At 31.2% G+C, this 20,330-nt stretch overlaps 1 protein-coding gene across 1 annotated transcript; it reads left to right on the top strand.

The window, feature by feature from the left end:
• The first annotated feature begins 9,675 nt into the window (after nt 1-9,675).
• Nucleotides 9,676-14,679, top strand: LOC139492715 (uncharacterized). The gene has a single exon (XM_071280868.1). The coding sequence runs from the start codon at nt 9,676-9,678 to the stop codon at nt 14,677-14,679; it is 5,004 nt and encodes a 1,667-aa protein (XP_071136969.1).
• Nucleotides 14,680-20,330: the final 5,651 nt, after the last annotated feature.

Genomic DNA, 20,330 nt, shown 5'->3' with positions numbered 1-20,330 from the left:
AAAGTCTATAAGTACGTAACTTGTTACCATTTGGTTCATTTCTATCTTGATACAATTTTTCAACCCATTCTTGTTTTTCAATTTCATACAATTTTGTTGTAATATCATACATTTTATGTCTGTTGGAATATTGGCTATCAATGATATCATATATACCAAGTTTATGAGCTATTGCAAAACATTTCTTGTCCCACGATCGAGAAATATTCATACCCCACATATGGACCTTGTGTGTAATTCTATAGTCATACATATATCGTACTCTCAAAAATAGACGGTACGTTTCTAACAGTTCGGCTGATTTTGTTGTTTTAAAACCCATATCACCTAAAACCGCTATATTTGAAGCATTTGATGAACTACCCAGTAAACATAGTTAAAACAATTAAATATATGTATGCACCATTCTTACAACAATTATGAGAGACTATTAAAATACATATACTACTTATTCATTTTATAAAATACTACAAATACAGTAGTTAATGATATAAAATACTGTTTCTCCTTCTTTAAATGTTATTGCAGGTTTTGGCAACAATATTACAAATATTGGTATTTTCAAACATATATATAAATTTTTCTTCATCAGACAAGTTTAAAAACATATCATTATGGCACCATATATCAATAAAAAAAGCACTCTTAGATCTTCATACAACGGACAATTTAAAAGTACATGTTTCATCCTCAAAGATATTGCAGTTAAAACGGACTCTTTCGTCTAAATTTTTTTTTCATATCGACCAGTTTCAATTTTTAATGGTGCTACACCGCATCTAAACTTTGAAAAAGCACTAAGATGGCGCTGTGGCATTTTCTGTAGCAAATATTGCTCAGTGTTATCAGTATGTTTAAAAAGTTTATATGTTCTCAATTTACAGCCGGTACTATATGAAAAAATTCTTGTACACCAGTCTTATTTATATTTATCAAACATTTTCTCTTCTAACTGAGATATACTATAACTATCAAGAAAATTTTCATTTATTTTACAATATCTTTTAAAATTAAAGGATTTCAAAATCTCCATAACTTTGTAACACCAGAGACATATAATAATGTATTATATGTCTCTGTTTTCACTTAGAATTACACAGCCCTTTTGAAAATATCCGCAAAAGGAAGTTTTTAAAGGTACATTAGTTTTAGATACATGACGGAAAAAGACTGGATTATCCGCAAATCTAAAATAAATTATATTTTCAATCTTAAGCTAAGGGAAGTATTTTGATCAAAAGGGACAAAGTCACGTGGTGCAAATCATTTGAATAAAGTACCTTTGATTTTGCCATATGTTGTCTCTTTGACACATTCCCCATTTCCATTCTCAATTTTATAAGTTATGAACCGTAAGATGGTGGAAAATTGATAATAGGGAATGACAAATCGTCCCTTTTGTCGTAAATTTTAGTGAAGAGATTCCTGCGCAAAACAGAAATATCAAAATCTAGGAAAGGACAGTTCCCCGAGGGTATCATCAGCTCAGTAGTCAGTACTTTTTCGGTGATGACAGATTTAACAAACTTTACTAAAATTGACCGTTTATAAATTTTGAAATTATTAAGAAACTAAGGTTTCAAATCCCTCAGGCGAAGTTGGCTTTAGATGAATTTGTTTCTTAATTATTTAACGAAAAAATATCATCAAGGTAACGGTAAGTGCTATTGATATTATCAATTAAATTCAATTAAGACGGGTCTTAAAATTTGTTTACTACTGTAATCTGTGATTTTGTGGTGGATAAAATAGAAATTGAACATAATAAATTATACTAAATATGGGCAAATGGTACGTGTACGAATTGGACCATTTGACCATGATTATCGATGGCCCAAAAACATAAGGAAGTATTCTAGACACCTTTAGAGCTAGAACTAATATATGACGGACGTCATCCGATATTTCTTCGGCAAGCTGAGATCAGGATTAATGGTAGGTAAATCAATAAAAGACAATGCATATGTTGATCGATTAATGTGGCGTTCTTTATTACAACAATGAATGACAATTAAATAGTAAAATACAATTAAACCCGTTTTAAATACTTTATTCTTTATTAGACATGCACTGTCAAACTATTCAAAAACTGCAGTTGCAACAAAAGACATTTAAATACCTTTTACTAAACATACATATCTATTCATTTTCTTTTAGTATGTGCGATTTTTGTTGAACGATTTATAAACGTGCTGTAGAACTTTTAAATCTTATTTAATCTGTTTTTTTTTTAAATATGGAGACTATTGCTCGTCATATAAACTACAAAAAATATGATAATTATACGTCAATATGCGTCGGGTTACATTTATTTACAATTGGAATATATGACTTCGTGGTAGATAACATAAAAAAGGAACATGCAAAGTTGTACATTATTTGTGCAAGTGGTAAGTGTACAAAACAAAACTGTAGTAAACGATTTAAAAAGTTCAGTGATTGGTGTCAGAACTGCAGTGATTGGAAAGCAGAATTGAAAAAGATAAAAAGTAATGAATGCCGCCATTGGAAAAACATAAACTGGCAACATTTAAATTCGCTTGACTGGCCTCTGTTAATCGATGAAATGGCAAAAGTATTTGTAAAGAACCCAAGCATTCATTATAGGGACGGCGTTTTTTACGACATCGGTGCCGTTATGTCAATAATAACTAATATGAGTATATTTGCGGTCGATAAACCAATCGTAGAGGATATCAAACGCATACGAAACGAATACTATGGTCATAATTATAGAACAGGTCTACATGACGCCGAAAAAAATATTTTCTTTGATAGAATTTTACATTTTATTAGACTGAAAAAAATACGTGGGTATCGAAGTGCCATTGAATGTATTCCTGCTTTGGAAGAACTACAAACAACAGAAGACCTTACCCAAAAACTGCTGGAGAAGCTTGTGGAAAAGGAGGGTTTAAATGATGTTCGAGATGTTGTTCTGCGTAATGTCGAACGTCAAATTTCTGGTGAAAGAGCGGCAGATGAAACGGCACAATATAGCCAGATATATTCATATTATAAAAGTCGATTAGATGAATTAATAGTTCCAGCAAACTCTGAAATTGAGGACAGGAGACCTCGTGGCATGATACAGAATAAATTACAATTGGGATGCAAATATTTATTTCGATTAATGACAATCTTAATGCTAAGAAACACACATCTCATCCGATTACTTTTATTTTCCACACTTTTTGTTACACTGAAGAAACCGAGAACTGACCACGCAGGTATGTCATTTAAAATTATTTCAATAAACGTTGATATTCATTATATAAATTTTCTTTTGAGCCAGTATAGCTGGGTCATGTTATTGTTTTTATTAAACCTAGTTCGCACAATTATTTCCCTTTCAAATTGTACTGATAAATAAACTCATCATAGATACCAGGATTAAATTTTGTAACAGACGCGCGTTTCGTTTACAAAAGACTCATCAGTGACGCTCGAATCCAAAAAAGTTAAAAGGGCCAATTTTGTTCCAAAAAGTTTTGCCAAATACAGCTAAGGTAATCCATTCCTGATCATGAGGTAGAAAAGCCTTAGTATTTCAAAAATTCAAAAGTTTTGTGAACAGTTAATTTATAAATATGACCATATCAATGATTATTCATGTCAGAACAGAAGTGCTGGTAGGTGCAACCCTAGCACTTTAAATAATCTATAAGAATCATATACAAGAAATATATATTTCTGCTAAGTGTTTTCTTTGTACTCTTTTATGTTTTATGTGAAATAAAATCTTCTCATATTCTGATGAAATTGAAGTTGTACGTAACAATTTACAAATACGTGTTTTATGGTATAAAGTTTTTTATCAATGTTTATGAATAAGTTTTTAAATGTCAATTGGTTATTTATATATCATCTAACCTACTCATGAAAATCGAAAAATGATAAAAAGTCCAACTACAGTACATCTGCAGATATTGATAGTATCGTTATTCATCTATCAATTCACTGGCCACGTACAACATCCGGAAATTTCAAAAAATCTGTATATGTGATGCTTCAGAAACCAAAGTCAGAGATTTTCATCATTACATCAAATAGAAGTACTAGAACATCGTTTTATTAAAGGAATTGGAAGGAACATTGTCATAGCATGTTGTATTGGAGGAAATGATTTTATTCCCAAATTTCATGGATTTTCCCACGAAAAGTGGATTACCGCAATACTGGATGAAAATTCTATCAACAAATTAGTGACTTTTGATGTTTCAAGTGATAATGTCATCACTGGAATTTTGGACGAGGAGACATTTCTTGATACTGTTAAAAGAATGTACTGTCCAGCTTCAGTGAATGCTAACACTGCGACTCTAGAACAAGTCCGCCAGCTATCCATTAAATACCCAGACAAACCTTTGACCACTTGTGTCTTAGATGCCGCCAAAAAGTGCACTTCTTCAATTTATTAAATTAATCAACTGCCAAATACAGTATTTACTGACAGCATGGAAGCATGATGCCGTTTTGCCTGATTTTATCGGATCAGGATGCTTTGTGAAAGATTTAGAAGGCGATATCCAGTACAATTTTGGATCAGATATACGTATTGGAACTAGAGAGGACGCACTAACATTACCTGAAGATGATATGAAGATATTGTATTCCAAAAAAGGGAAGAAGAAAAAAACGGCAACGCTCAGCTAACAACACCCCAACAAAAGAAAAGGAGGGAAAAGAAAAGCTGTGATGTCTACCCCAATGTAAGTACAAACCTTAATTTATTAAATATTTTCATATTCAATACAAAATTATGTGGTATGATCGCCATTGTGACAACTCTCGAAGTATAAAAGCAGAAAAAAAATAAGCAATTATATGTTACACTACGGCGATCAACATGGAGCCTTAACTCTAACCACACAGTTAATAGCAATGGCTACTGTGTAACATTTCAGAAAGGACATAAACCAACAGCATATTCAAATTTAAAAACGACAATGTATTGTCTGTATTAAGTATGAAATATTTGCCACTGGACATTCAATATTTGCATTTTGGTAAGCTTTTCAATAAACCAACAGCCATATTCAAATATAAAAAACAATAACATATTGTCTGTATAAATTATGAAATAGTAGCCACTGGACGTTTAATAATTGTATTTTGGTAAGCTCATCAAAAACTTAAGGTTAGCATCTTTTTAAAAATGGGCAAATTGATATACCAATTATATTTAATACAGTGTTTTAAATAAAACTAACAAGTTAAATAATACAATCAAAGGTTAAACATGTATTTATATGTTCTAAAATGTCGCAAACAATTGAATAATATTATAGGTAAAAGTTTGAGGGACGTTTTCATGAATATGCAGTATTTTTTTTCTTTAAAAAATAATTAATGATCGCATTATGTTTTTCAAAATATATGTGAAAAAATTGTTTGCTTTGTGTTAATTTCTCAAACTTTACTGATAAGAATTACTTTTTTATATTCCAGCAAAATGAAGAACTAACAGGATGGAGCAAACTAGTCAAGTGTACAATGTATCAACCACAAAACTTTTAGAAATTGAACTTAAATATTTTTTGTGATAAATATTGATGCTTTTTATGTCTATGGTCAAATTGCATTGACATGTTTTATTAAATCATATCAAATTAACTAAATGAATAAATTATTTATTTTTTAATTGAATTTCGGATGAAAACATTGCAAAATTTGTGAGAAAAAAAATAGAAAACACTTGATGAGAATATTTTGTAGATAAGAATATCCAATGTATTTAGTGTAGATGATATGGAAATTAAATAATCTTGATCAACTGACCATCTGTATTTACTTGATAAAATCAGAGGACACCAACTGTGAATGAAGCAGTTAGCCTAATCATTTAATTGCTTGTATAAACAATCAATTACATGGTTTCAATGTTGAATATCAGGGAAAATCCGGGCTGTTCTCTAAAGTATATATAAACACACAACCTAGAAAACTAAAGACTGAGTAACACGTACCCAACAAAAAACGAGGATGATCTCAAATGCACTTGAATAGAAGGCAGAAAAACCTGTCGTATTACTCTGATCTAACACGGACGAGTTAATATTAATAAATAAATAATATTTAAATACAGGTAAGATGATTTACATTAAACAATAAAAGATTCTTTTTTCAAGATTTACTACATTTCTAGATAAAAAGGTATTATATTTTCTTCTAAAAAATATTGTGATATAAAACCATACATAAAATATATAAAAGGCGTAGCGTTATGCAATATAACAAAAAACCATCCTGGGCCCAATTGAAACTAACAAGAGCACAACTTCACTTATGCGATAATAAACGAAACAAAACAAGTATTATTAATGAAATAGATAAATTATTCAGATTATATTGATCAGATTGGCATTTCCAGTTCATGTTAGCTATTTTTAATGTAAACTGTAAGATATGAGTTTGTAAAATTGCCATGACATAGATAACAACAATTTTAAACTGCATGAACAAAATGTAAAAACAATCCTACTTGCATAAAGCTCAATCCCATATACCTCTCAGTCCAAATATAGGCCTGTTTACAACCGAACAGTTTAACTAATACATTTGTATTTATCACTTAGAAAGTTTGAAAGCAATATGCGCGACAGGAATAGTTTACAAACCATGCCTGCTACAACGACAATACCCCCAGGTGGAACATTTTGTCAGCAAGACTAAAGACCACAACAATTTCGCCAACAATACCTACACTGTGAACATTTGCAAATGATACTTACTTCCGAAGATGTTATCAGTGATTTGGTAGACTATTTCAACTTTCGTCTGTTAATTTCGTTTTTTAACTGTTATATGAAATAAAATAGTATTGGTCATTTAATTCTTAATTAAGATACTTATTCATTGGTTCATTTCAGAACGGATATTTTTTTATTATGATCTTCAAAATCTAACAAAAGCTTTGGTTGTTTTTGTTGGTTGTTTTTGTTAAAAAAAATTCTACTTTTTTTTTTTACAGTGAGTTGACTATGGGTGTTACTGTAAAACTTTACATGTAGCTCAACCTGATGTTAAAATTGACAATACAATAGGCACATTTAAATTGACCAGTTGATATTGTTAGATTTAAATCTACCTTGATTCTACCTGTACTTTTTTATTTACCAGTTCCAACCTTACAGCATGCTTTTTTCCTGAAATTTTCTTTAACTGGGATTATTCTATTCAAAAATTGATAGGGAAGAAAATAGTTTTGGTTTTCATTGTTTTAAATCCCTGATATATATGATTAATCTAATTTTTACCTAAAATTCTAAATCAGTAAAAGATTAAATTAACTACGTGTTAATATGTTTGAAAATTTAAACTGTTTTTACATACTAAATGCTTCTTTAAAATTCTAACCCTTATATATAGTATTGTCCAGCTGCCAGTGAAACAAGAAATAGCTGTTCAGGTGCTTACAGTTTAAATTTTCAGATGGACATGTTTCATGTCTTCACATGACCCTTCAAGATTTCCATTTTGGATTATTATTTGCAATGTTTGAAATCTATTGGTATCATTGTGTATATAATATTGGATTTATTTTATTTGAATTCACTTCTCAGACTATGTATAGTAATTTTGCTTCTTAAAATGTGATTTGTTTTTTTCAAGAATTTATTGCCATGAAGGTATCAAGGAGGAAATAATTCATTCAAACTCTTTTGTGGGGTTTACATATGATGTTGTACATGTAAAATTCGAAATAATTTTGGAGTTTACCTTGCACTTTTTTTTCTTTGAAATCTACTATTATATTAGTAGGATTTTTGTGCATAAAATGCTGTGTTCACTCAAGGAAATTCAATTTTCATAAGATGGGATTTAGTTATGATAAAGATTTAAAATATTCAAAACTGGAATTCAAGTAGGAGATTTAGTGTGAGTTCATCCAACATGTTTCTGTGGCTTTAAATGTGATTTTTAAAACATTCATTATTAATTTTGGGATCTATTACAAACTTAAGATAATTCACCATTTAAATGGGATCTTGGAAATGAAAAAAAATGTTGAATTAATGCAGTGGATATAGTCTAATCTAGTGATAAAGTGAAAAATGAAAGTAAAATATTCTAAAATATTCTTAACGTGAGGATATGTTTTAAGTGAATGTGAAATTGGAAATAGTCATTATAAAATTCTGGATCAAATATTGTTTAATTTGGAAATTTATCATAGGAAATGAAATAAAAATGTATACTGTGGATATAGTAAAATCAAGTGATATAGTAAAAATATAAATAAATATTACAAAATATTTGTAAAGTAAGGATCACTATTTGGAATATAGTAATAGAAATCTGAATTATGTAAAGATTCTGCTCCTGTTTAATTGGAATGTATATCATGGGAAGTTAATCAGAATATATACTATGAATTTAGAAAAAAATCTAGTGACGTAGTGAAAAATGAATTAAATTGGGAATTATTTAAATTCTTTGGAATTCTGGATGAGATGTCAGATATCAGTGTCAATAAATAAATAAAATTGTTTATTCAACTATGATTTTGATATTTCAATATGCATAAACAGTTTGTACAAGGAACATGTCAATAAGAATTAATCAAATTATGCAAATAATTTATTTATTGAGATTTCCACAAGAGCAAAAGCAAATTATATTGAGTAATCACCCATTAGAAAAGGCCAAAGAGAGAGTAAAAAAAGTTTTTTTTTCAGCAATACAATGAAATAATGTAGCGATTAAAGTGAGTGAAATATTAAGACTGGATTATACGGGGTATAAAACACAGCTAGTATCTGGCTATGAAAACATTAAGATGAAGTGTAGTGCATTTTTTGTCATGGAATTTTAAAAACACTGCAAGAAAATAACCTATAGACATTCTTGTTTGGCTTGATCACTCCTAATATTTTAAATGACAGTAAAATACAAAATCTCTCTATTTCATTCTGAATATTGTTTCTTAGGCAATGGTATGACCAATTACTTTTAGGAATACACTCATTTCAATGATAAAAAGATTGTAATTGCAATGTTAACTTGCTTTATTTGTTTAAGGATTCTCAAACGAAAAACATGGAAAGTGATTTTTTTTTTAAATCAGAAGTTTTCAACAAATATTTATCAAATCTTTTACTGATTTAGAATTTTAGGTAAAATAAAGATACATCATATATATTGGGGATTTGAAACAATGAAAACCAAAACTTTTTTCAATTTTAAAAAAGAAAAATCTTAGGTAAAGAAAAATTCAGGAAAAAAGCATGCTGTAAGGTTGGAACTGGTAAATAAAAAAGTACAGGTAGAATCAAGGTAGATTTAAATCTAACAATACCAACTGGTCAATTTAAATGTCCCTATTGTATTGCCAATTTTAAAAACAGGTTGAGCTATAGGTAAAATTTTACAGTAACACCCATAGTCAACTCACTGTAATATACTTACTCTTTGTTTATTTTAAAAAAAAAATGTATTTAATTTAAAACTCTGAGAAGTTAAATATTATAATAAATTAGGCTGTTCGGACGTATAAACGATGAGTCTTTTAGATACATTTTGGTCGTTAATGTAAAAATGGATCGAGAGCATTTAATCTAGCCATAATTAGGAAGTATTTGACTTTAAACAAAGTGTTTTTGGCATTGTATTCTTGGTTGTGTGAAAATCATCGCTGAAAAGAGTTTATTTTTTATTGTAGGATGTATGAGCATGCGGTTTCAGCATCAATGGAAGAGTGCAATCGATTTTGATTTTTATATACAAGAACTTAACAGTAGCAGTCTTATAGAACGTTTCTGGTTGGAACCGGTATTGACATCAAGTCTGAATAAAAAGACGCATGTTTTATTGTCAGCAAACATTGGATACGGAAAGTCTACTACTGTTTCGCAAATTATGTGTGCTGGGGTATATTCACCATGGCATCACCTTAAACAAATGACCAATGCCTATCATATGTGCCGCTTTAATTATAAAGCATCAATTCAGTCAGACAATTTTATTCGTAATCTAGCAGGAAAAATAGTGAATGATGTTCCTGAACTTGGTAATGCAATATTAGCTGACGAACATGCACTCGATTATTTAGAAGAATATAAATGTAGGCAGGATCCATTTTTGTGTTTAGAAAGAGTCATATTAGCTCCTATGAAACATATACAAACTAAACGAAAATATCTTGTAATAATTGATGGACTAGATGAATGTGATACACCGATTGGAAACGACCTCTATGACTTACTGGCCCAAAAATTATCTGATTTTCCATCATTCTTTAAGTTCCTTTTTACATCTAGGAAAATAAGTAGAGTACTTTATGAGTTCAAGACACTTCAAAATGTGCTGGAAATCGACTTGGAAGTTTTCGAAGAAAGGAATATCCTTGATGCACAAAGATTCATTGAAATAACATCTAATTTTTCAGACGAAAAGAAATTACAACTTGTGCATCTGTCCAATGGGAATTTGCTCCATATAGATTCGTATCTTGATTACTGCAGAAAAAATACAGCATGTGAGTTTTCAAAAGTTCCAAAAACACTTGAAAATATTTACCATCTTAATCTTGAACGAATTTTAGGAACGAATGGGGCAACAATTGTAGAGTGGAATGCCATATTTGAGGTTCTGTGCGCTGCAGCAAACCCTATAGATCTTGATGAGTTATTCTTAATATCAGGTTTAAACGATGATAAACGTATTTCATTTTCTATACTTCTAGGCAACGAGTTCAGTCACTTCCTCAAGCATTATGACAATAAACTCTCTTTTCAACATAAATCATTCAAAGAATTTCTAACTAACAAGTCGAGAAAACTACTGCCATTTTATATTAATATTACAAAAGGGCATACGTTATTCACTAAGCATTTACTGAACAAACCAACGTCAAAGCATTTACTTAACGAAAAAGCTTTACTCGATATAGCGTCTCACGTAGCTTTGACATACAACAAACAGTTTGCCAAAACATTTCTCAAGTTATTCAATAGAACAAATTTAGAACATTATAGACTTTTAATATATATGGCACGCGAGGTTAATTGCTATGCCACAGCAAATCTAGTTATTCAGTTGATTATTCAGACTGGAGTAAGCAGTTCAAATATGTCAAATGCCGCCTTTATTGCATCTTCAAATGGAAACTTCAAAACATTAATATCAGATCATGAAAATAAAGTCAACTTCAAGTCGAAGTACCATCTTAATCTGGAGCATATACTGAAAGGTGCTGACTTAGTCCATATGTGTAAATTTGTGTTTTTCTGTGGGTATAATGTTCTCCATATTGCAGCACAACGGGGATATGTTAAAATAGTGGACTATCTACTGAACAAATATCCAGATATTCTATATGAGCAAAATAGTATTCATTTAAATGCATTTCAACTTGCTGCAGAAAACGGACACACAAAACTAGTTAAACGATTTCTTGAAATTGATTCATCACTTGCAGATCAACATTCCCTATATTACGCGTCACAACAAGGGCATGATGAAATTGTTTCTCTCTTGCTTAACTACGTTGACGATACATGTTTACCGTGTAACGGGGATTTATATTGGCTTCCGACCTTATCATTTAGGAAACAGAATAATGTAACAATTCCAATTGAAACTCTCTATAAAAAACCTAATTACTTTCAATATGTAGATTTTTCACAATTAGTTCAAATGCAACAAAACAAAAAACATGCAGTACTTTTGGACGACTGGCGGCTGATAACTTGTGAAAGTGCTTTAAATGCAGCTGTCCGGAATGGCCACTTAAGCGTAGTAAAATCATTAATGGGAGAGAAAAATAATGCATTACATTGTACAATTTTTGATGGGAGTACACCCTTAATGACAGCCGCGATATTTGACCAGACAGAAGTATTTAGATTCTTAGATGATTCCGGTGGAAATCTTGCTTTTCGTTGTAAGAGCAAATTTTCGTATAAAGACAAAATCGAAAAAGAGGAATTTGATTTATTAAATGAAAAAACATGTCCAGAAAACGGAAGCGTTTCACATTTGTTAGCAATTCACGACAGCTATGGAATTATCAATTACTTGTTGAGTAAAGGGTTTGATGATTGGGAAACGCGTGACAGCATTGGACTAACCCCTTCTCACTATGCGTTTTGTTGCAATAGCAATAATTTTATAAAACTTGTAGTGTTTGCTGATAAATACAATGTGCATTTGAATCTAAACTTAAAGTCCGGTAATGGGTCTACCCCCTATCATTCTGCTGCAATCTGTAAATCACTTATTCTCTCCCATTATGTCGATTCGAGTGTCAAAAGGCTTCTGGACAATATCGATAACAACAACCGAAGTATTTTACACTACGGAATGATGCCACCAGTAAGTCAGGAAGATGCAATAAGAATTGATCGAGTTGGAAAGGATTATTTTTCTGATTTGTTGTTAAGAGTAGCTTTAAAAAATAAACATGACTATTTAAGAGTTGATGACGACGGAAGAAATGTGTTGCACTATGCGGCATCCAGTGGCAACTACTGGGCTTTCTTGAAGGTTTTGCAGATCCTGAAGAAAAGTGAAATAAACGTAATGTTATACTGTAAAGACAAAAGAGGATATACTCCATTAAAAGTAGCATTTGATGCGTTGACTCCCCGTCCAGCGTTTGAATCACTTAAAATACCACTTAACTGCAGTCTAAGTGACATTTTTTCAACCTCATGTAAGGCAAATTTGTCAGTTATTCTGTTACCCCATGAATATTTTATATTTACCGTCACAGAATACTTGTCGTCTTTAACTTATTTCACCCCATTAGATGTAAAAGATTATTTAACTCTGGCTATAAATAAGTCACGTATATACCCTATTTTAATTTTGAAGAGTTACACACCGAGGGAATTTAACGCCATTGTATCAACCTCCACCGAAATACCAACTTTACTTGCGAAATCAGACATACAAATCATAGCTGAGCATATATTTAATGCTGACAATTCTTTGCGGTGCAACAACAATGAAAGTCCGCTGCACCAACTAGTGCTGAATGCAATGAATGGCCAGGATATTTTACCATTAAATTCTTTTCTAACGCCTTTGTTTAAAAAAATTTCTTCTCAGTATCTTGATCATTGTTATGACAGAGACGGATATAACATATTACATAGGGCCGCAATGGGTGGAAACATCGGAACAGTAAAACTTATGTTGGAAAAGGGAATGGACGCTTCCTTCATATCAAGGAATGGCCGCAATGCTCTTGAACTATGTATCAATTCTTCACCGTTTTTGACAAATGGACATGTTCCCTCTTATTATGTTAGCGGTCCAAGATTCCATGTCTTAGAATATGTTTTCCAATCGGAGACATTAAATAAATCTGTTGATAGAACACAGACTATTGACTTTGACACTACCTCAGATTTATTGGTGGACAAAATGGCTTTAAAGAAAACTGTACTTCAAAAGGATATATGTAACAGAAAAAATATTGGATTAGTGCATGTTGCAGCAGCTAAAGGTCTATTAAAATTCCTTAAACGTGTACATTCAATTTTTGGAACACAAAGTATCTATTGTAGAGATAAGTTCAATGTTTCACCGTATTACCTTTCGCAAATTTATGGACAAACAGAAATCGTGAGATGGATACACACGCTACAAATAAAATCTAAGCCTCCTGCGCAAATAATTCAGAACATTCTTATATACAATCTAATTTCAAATTACTTTACACTATCACAGTTTGACTGGACTTGTTTCCAGGATTATAATTTCAAATACCGTGTACTTTTAAGAAACCAAGCAGTCAAGTTCATAAGTCGTGTCCTACTTGAAAGAATACATTATAAAAACATGCATAATGTTAGTGCAATTGAAATCTGGTTTACAAGTATGTATTTTGACTTTATAGAGTCAACGTCAGTTAACAAGGATAGCGAAACCGTTAAACTCATAGATATTACACAAAGGATTCATAAGAAAAATAGAAATTTTGTTCAGCTGTATTCTCTCTATCACATTTCACAATTTTCAAATTCTATTCGTAGGCAACTGCTTCTTTTTGGTATAGACGATGGAGAATTTTTCTACCGTCAGTTACAGACTAGAGGGGATAAAACCAAAGGACCGTTAAGTGATTATGAAATAAATGAACTTTATCTAGCAGTTATCAGCAGAAATTGTCAGCATTTTAAGAAACTACAAGTTAGGAGAGATCTACATAGAAAGTGGCTTCATGATTTAATATCAGACAAAAACGGAACGGATTTTCGTAGTTCTCACAAGTTTATGGTAAAGCGCGTAAAAATAAATATGAAACGATTAAAAAAGATTGTTCAAGTTGGAGAGCTCCGCCTTCTGAAACGTGTAAAAGCAATGAATACAGAGTTGTTTTTAAATCAAAACGAAGCATGTTTTCTAGTATTTCAAAATCTTCAAAATATTCTATCTGAAGATGAGTATTTGTGGCAGCTACATTTACAAATTCTGTTTAGAGCATTTTCTGGAGAGGATGTTGTTTCCTATGTTGAATGCTTTTTCCGAACGGGCGTGGAGCAAGATGATGATATGTTTATACATAAAATGAAAGGTTTCAATTTACTAATTGACAAAGCACTTCAGAATACAAATCTGAATACGAAAGATGATCTTTTCAGAAGATTTAAATTTGTTTTAATGGAAATTCGTAAACTATATTCAGAATATTTTGAAAAAAGCAATGATTTAACTGTTTTTTTGTGATTAATCCAGAAAACATTAAAAAAAACTCTTACATACATTAAGCTACTTTAGTCTGACAAAGTAATTAAAATTGAGAATGGAAATGGAAATGGGGAATGTGCCAAAGAGACAACAACCCGACCATAGAAAAAAACAACAGCAGAAGGTTACCAACCGGTCTTCAATGTAGCGAGAAATTCCTGCACCCGGAGGCGTCCTTCTACTGGCCCCTAAAAAAATATATGCTAGTTCAGTGATAATGAACGCCATACTAATTTCCAAATTGTACACAATAAACTAAAATTAAAATAATACAAGACTAACAAAGGCCAGAGGCTCCTTACTTGGGACAGGCGCAAAAATGCGGCGGAGTTAAACATGTTTGTGAGATCTCAACCCTCCCCCTATACCTCTAGCCAATGTAGCAAAGTAAACGCATAACAATAAGCACATTAAAATTCAGTTCAAGAGAAGTCCGAGTCTGATGTCAGAAGAGGTAACCAAAGAAAATAAACAAAATGACAATAATACATAAATAACAACAGACTACTACCAGTTAACTGACATGCCAGCTCCAGATTTCAATTAAACTGACATCATATGAACACCAGGCACAATCCTTCCCGTTAAGGGTTTAGTATCATACCATCATAACATATATGAGAAGAACATAACCCGTGTCATGCCAACAACTGGTTTTTGAATAAATGTGTTTAGTTCCGATGCAAAGACCCTATAAGTGAATCAATATTAACGCCAAAATATGCAATCTTTAATGACCTGACAACAGTATCGTAACTATATCCCTTCTTAATAAGTCTATTCAAAGGTTTTGTTAGTTTTTTTGAGGTGAATACTGACACCTTTGTGCTTTATGAAGAATATTTCCATAAAAAATTGGATGTGAAATACCTGAACGTATAAGAAGTCTGCATGTTGAGCTATATTTACGAATGATGTCCTTATACCGATATAGTAAATGTTTTGACTAGTTTGTGATATCGAAAACCCTGGTGTAATAATTTTTTCAGTAATACATAAATTTCTCTCGTTAAAATCTAAAACATTGTTACATACACGAGCGAATCGTACAAGTTGAGATATATAAACACCGTAAGATGGTGACAAGGGAACGTCACCATCTAAAAATGGATAATTAACGATAGGAAATGAAAAATCATCTCTTTTATCATAAATTTTAGTATTCAGCTTTCCGTTAGTGATAAAGATATCAAGATCGAGAAAAGGGCAGTGGTCATTGTTAGTATTAGCTTTATTTAAAGTAAGTTCAACAGGATAAATTTCTTTAATATACATACTGAAGTCGTCATTATTGAGAGCCAAAATATCATCCAAATATCTAAAAGTATTATTAAATTTGTTTATCAGATGTTGTTTCGATGGGTCTTTGCTTATTTAATTTAATTGTTCATTTCAGTTATTAAAGATCTTGAACACAATATGTTCAATGTAAGTGATAAAGCTTATAATAATGTTGAATGCTGTATTTTTGACACTTTCACCTATTATGTCTGTTTGTTTTGTTCACGCATTGTTATCAATATAAAGGAATTTTAATACGACTTTCATACAATTGAGCGGTTCAGCTAGCTATGAAACAAGGTTCAATCCACAATTTTCTACTTGCGGAAATGCCTTTACCAAGTCAGGAATATGACACTTGTTATCCATTCGTTTGATGTGATTGACCATTTGATTTTAGATTACAAGTATATTCAACATATTTTGAAGACATTTAAATTCAAACAGCTTTATTAGTATTTTTTTTATGTCCCTCCTTCGCTCTTATCATATCAGATGAACCAATCACTATTTACAGTCATATGCATGGTTTTTCATATTGGTTAATATTGAATATAATTTTTATATTTTTTATATTTGATCAAATTTGTTTTTGATATCAAATTGTACATGTGTTCTCTGTTTGATATTATCATTTTATATTAAATGCTCATTTTCGACATAAAATTGTGTTTGGTTTTATTTAGAGCGAACAAGCTTGTGTATGCCTCTCTGCATATCGTTGTTGTAACTGTATTACCTTAGCGGGATCACAAAGGTATTTATGTTAAGCTTAAATTAATATGTTGACTGCTGTATTTTTTACATTTTCACCTATTATGTCTGTTTGTTTAGTTCACGCATCTTTGTCTGTATAAAGGAATTTATTTCGACTGTCATACAAGTGAGAGGTTAAGCTAGCTTTAAACCAGTTTCAATCCACCATTTTTTACATTAGAAAATATGTGTACCAAGCCAGGAATAGGACAGTTGTTATCCATTCGTTGTTAGATGTGTTTGGGCTATTGATTTTGCCATTTGATTAGGGACTTTCCGTTTTGAATTTTCCTCGGAGTTCAGTATTTTTGTGATTTTAATTTTTTTCTACTCTTTGTTTGAATAAGAAACAATCGTACTAAACTAACCTTTAGGGATGCTGGGAACTCTGTTTAAAAAAAAACTTTTTAAAAGACTGCTTTAAATTGATAGTACTAAAAAAGTAGAAGAAAATGAAGGTTCTATGTGCTTGTTTTCAAAATATAAGCCATTATAAATAAAAATTCGACAGAAACTGTTTCTCTCCAAATTTAATATCTTTATTTAATATCGGCACCATTTCTTTTTAAAAAAAATATGAAAAAAGGATTATATAAAATTTTCAAAATGGCTTTTCAAACAATATGGTCCTAGACCACAGTAATTTCGTAGTGCATTTCTCTTAGACAATAAATTTTAAAAATCACACCTGCGCTTTCTCAATAATATTTTTACAGTGTGTTGTAATTATTTTGGGACAAAATTTTAGAAAACCAGCTTTTACTCAGAATATGGACAAGTTATATATATAGCACGCCTTTTACGAATTAACTTATTTAATTCACGAAAAGCGTAGCTTTGAGCCTTGTTAATGAGTAAGGCATGTCTATATATGATTTGTAACATTAATGGGCTATGGCTCATGATAAAGGTTAAACCCTAACCAATAAAACTTTTCTGCACTGTTAGATACGTGAATCAAATAGTGGCGTGAAACTATTTTATATATATATATATCTGATTTCAGAAAATTCATGTCAGTTGGATTTGTTTGTTCGATAAAGGTACGTTTAAAATTCAAAAAATTGTTGCCGCTTGATTCATACTCAATAGTCAATTATTTTTTCTTCCCAAAAATTCTTGAAAAAGGGTGTGTGATTGGGAGAGAAATAAAGGGGGGGGGGGGGGGTAATGCAAAAATTATAGTTTCAAAGGACGTTGTGATAAAAAGGGAACATATCCCTAATACCAATTATGAAGGTAAATCAATATGTTCTTTCATTCCTCAAAAACTGGGGAAGATCAGTTAATTGATTGCGTGTTGAATTCATGTAAGATCCAGGGACAAATGTTTGAAGATTGTTCAATACACGAAAATAAAACTTTATGTGGGGGAGGGCGCTAGGGGGTATGTTTTCTATTCTTCTAAAAAAATATTCTGATCCCCAATTTGATGAAAAGTTTTTTTTATTCTGGTCAAGCAGATGACAAAAAATAAATTCTGAATCCAGATTTTCCCCATACCTTATAGTGTTAAATATTGAAAAAAATAATTTGATTGATAGCCTTGAAAAACTAAATAAGATTGATCACGCTTTGTGTGAAAACAAATTTCCGACTGAGAAAAAAAAAACATAGCCCCCTTGAAGTTCAAATGGTTGCTCCCTAATTACTACCTTAAGGAGGCGGAGGTGCATTAATTTAACACATTTTGAGATGAAAGTTAATGCACTGGTTTAAGCTCCTTTAATTCTTTGCTTTACAAACGAGAAGTTCTCTACGGCGGGATGAGAGTGAAATAATTTTAAAATCATTCAGTTAACGCACTCTGATAAAAATAAAATTTACCATTCATGTTGCAATTTTATGTTAAGGCGGTCTTGAAATCTTTTGAAACCTTCCGAAAGCAAATTTTGAACCTTTTTCAATTGGACCAAATCACTACTTTACTTTGAAATTCATGACCCAAATTGTTTTACAGTGTAATTTTATCACCGAACTTGCTATTTGAGGCATAAAACATGAAGAAATAAATTTGAATGAGGCATTAAAAAAAATTTCACGCTGTCCACACTAGGGAAGATATAAATCAAAGAACAATAACTGTGTTCCCGGACCCAAAATGATAGAAGATTTACCCAATCTTAATAAAACTTAATATGACTAAAGTTTAATAATTTTTTAGACTGTTGACAAAGTTTCATGGCAATGAGATATATATTATAGACAATTTTATAAGTTCTATATTCATCTTTGCGTGTTAAAATTTTACATTAAAATTGTAAAATTTCAACTATCAACATATAGGGCTTCAAAAATGTAAATATTGCAAAACATTTATTTTTTTAAATAAAACATGAAGAAGTAATATGTTTTGGTTTTATCATTTCCGTACTCAGGTTACATGATACAAGATATCGGATTACAAAACGACTCTTGCATTCAACCTTTTTTGCAGACAGAATGGTCTGATACAAAGATTTTTTACTTTGTATTGAAACACTTGCAAGGAATTTAAGTCTCAACAGACGTTTATTTGAACTCATTTTCCAGATTGGTACAGGCATTTCCGTATGAAGAAAATGGTGGATTAAATCTGGTTCTATAGCAAGCTAAACCTGTCACTTGTCTCAATGTCATTTAGAATTACTGTACCCTTCGTTGACTGGATCACAATAAACTGGGTGGTATTGCAATTGTTGATCCAATTCTTATATCAGAATTTTATTTTAAATACTAGTATTAAAATGAAATTTGTTTCGACTTATTTCATTATAGTCAGTTAACCAATGGTTCGGTTTCTCAAGTGTTCTTTAAGATACAACTTTAATATATCAAGTTAATCTAACTGATATGAGATGTCAGAATACTAGTACAATGTATTTGAGAAAACACGCAAGCGACATTACAATCGACAATATATGTAAAAAGAGAATAGGTATATGTGTATGTGTAACGAATTGAAAGTTGTCTCCCTTTCTAAAGACAATCGGTTAAAACAGTCGTGAACATAATTAGTAAATGTCAACTGAGTAATATAGTGTGTACATTAGTCTTCATGCTGGTTAAACGGGGACGTAGAATGATGAAACATGGATTGCCAGTGTAAAGAGAGAGAAGGGCTAAATAAACAATTACCTTATGCAGGTGAATTTGGTTTATAGCTACTATGGTTGGGGAAATTGATAATTTCAAAACTTAAATCGTCTTATTGTCATAGATTTTGGTACTGAGATGACCACTTATATCGAATTCGAGGTATAGAATGAAATTCAAAACAGTGTGGCTGCGGCCATTGATCGACACATTAAATTCACCCATTGACTGGGACAATTTAGGTGAACGTTTGTATGTAACGACCACTGCTTACTATGTACTTTTTAAAGACACTTAAACTATGGGGTCACCAAAGGTTCTCAACACCTTAATAAAGTAATTCGAAAAATTAATCAGAAATAACACGATGTTTGATTGATACCAATTATATAAATCAAAACATAAAGGTTATTCCTGATTATTTTTTCGAATCATTTTATAATTAAAGGCGTTAAGAAACCTTTGGTGACCCCACAGTTTAAATGTCTATCGTAGGTACGTCGTTAACAGTGGTCATT

The sequence above is a fragment of the Mytilus edulis genome, chromosome 10 (genome assembly GCF_963676685.1).
Source record: "Mytilus edulis chromosome 10, xbMytEdul2.2, whole genome shotgun sequence".
NCBI lineage: Eukaryota > Metazoa > Mollusca > Bivalvia > Mytilida > Mytilidae > Mytilus > Mytilus edulis.
Note: the sequence above shows the minus strand (reverse complement) of the source record. Positions and strands in the feature narration are given on the sequence as shown.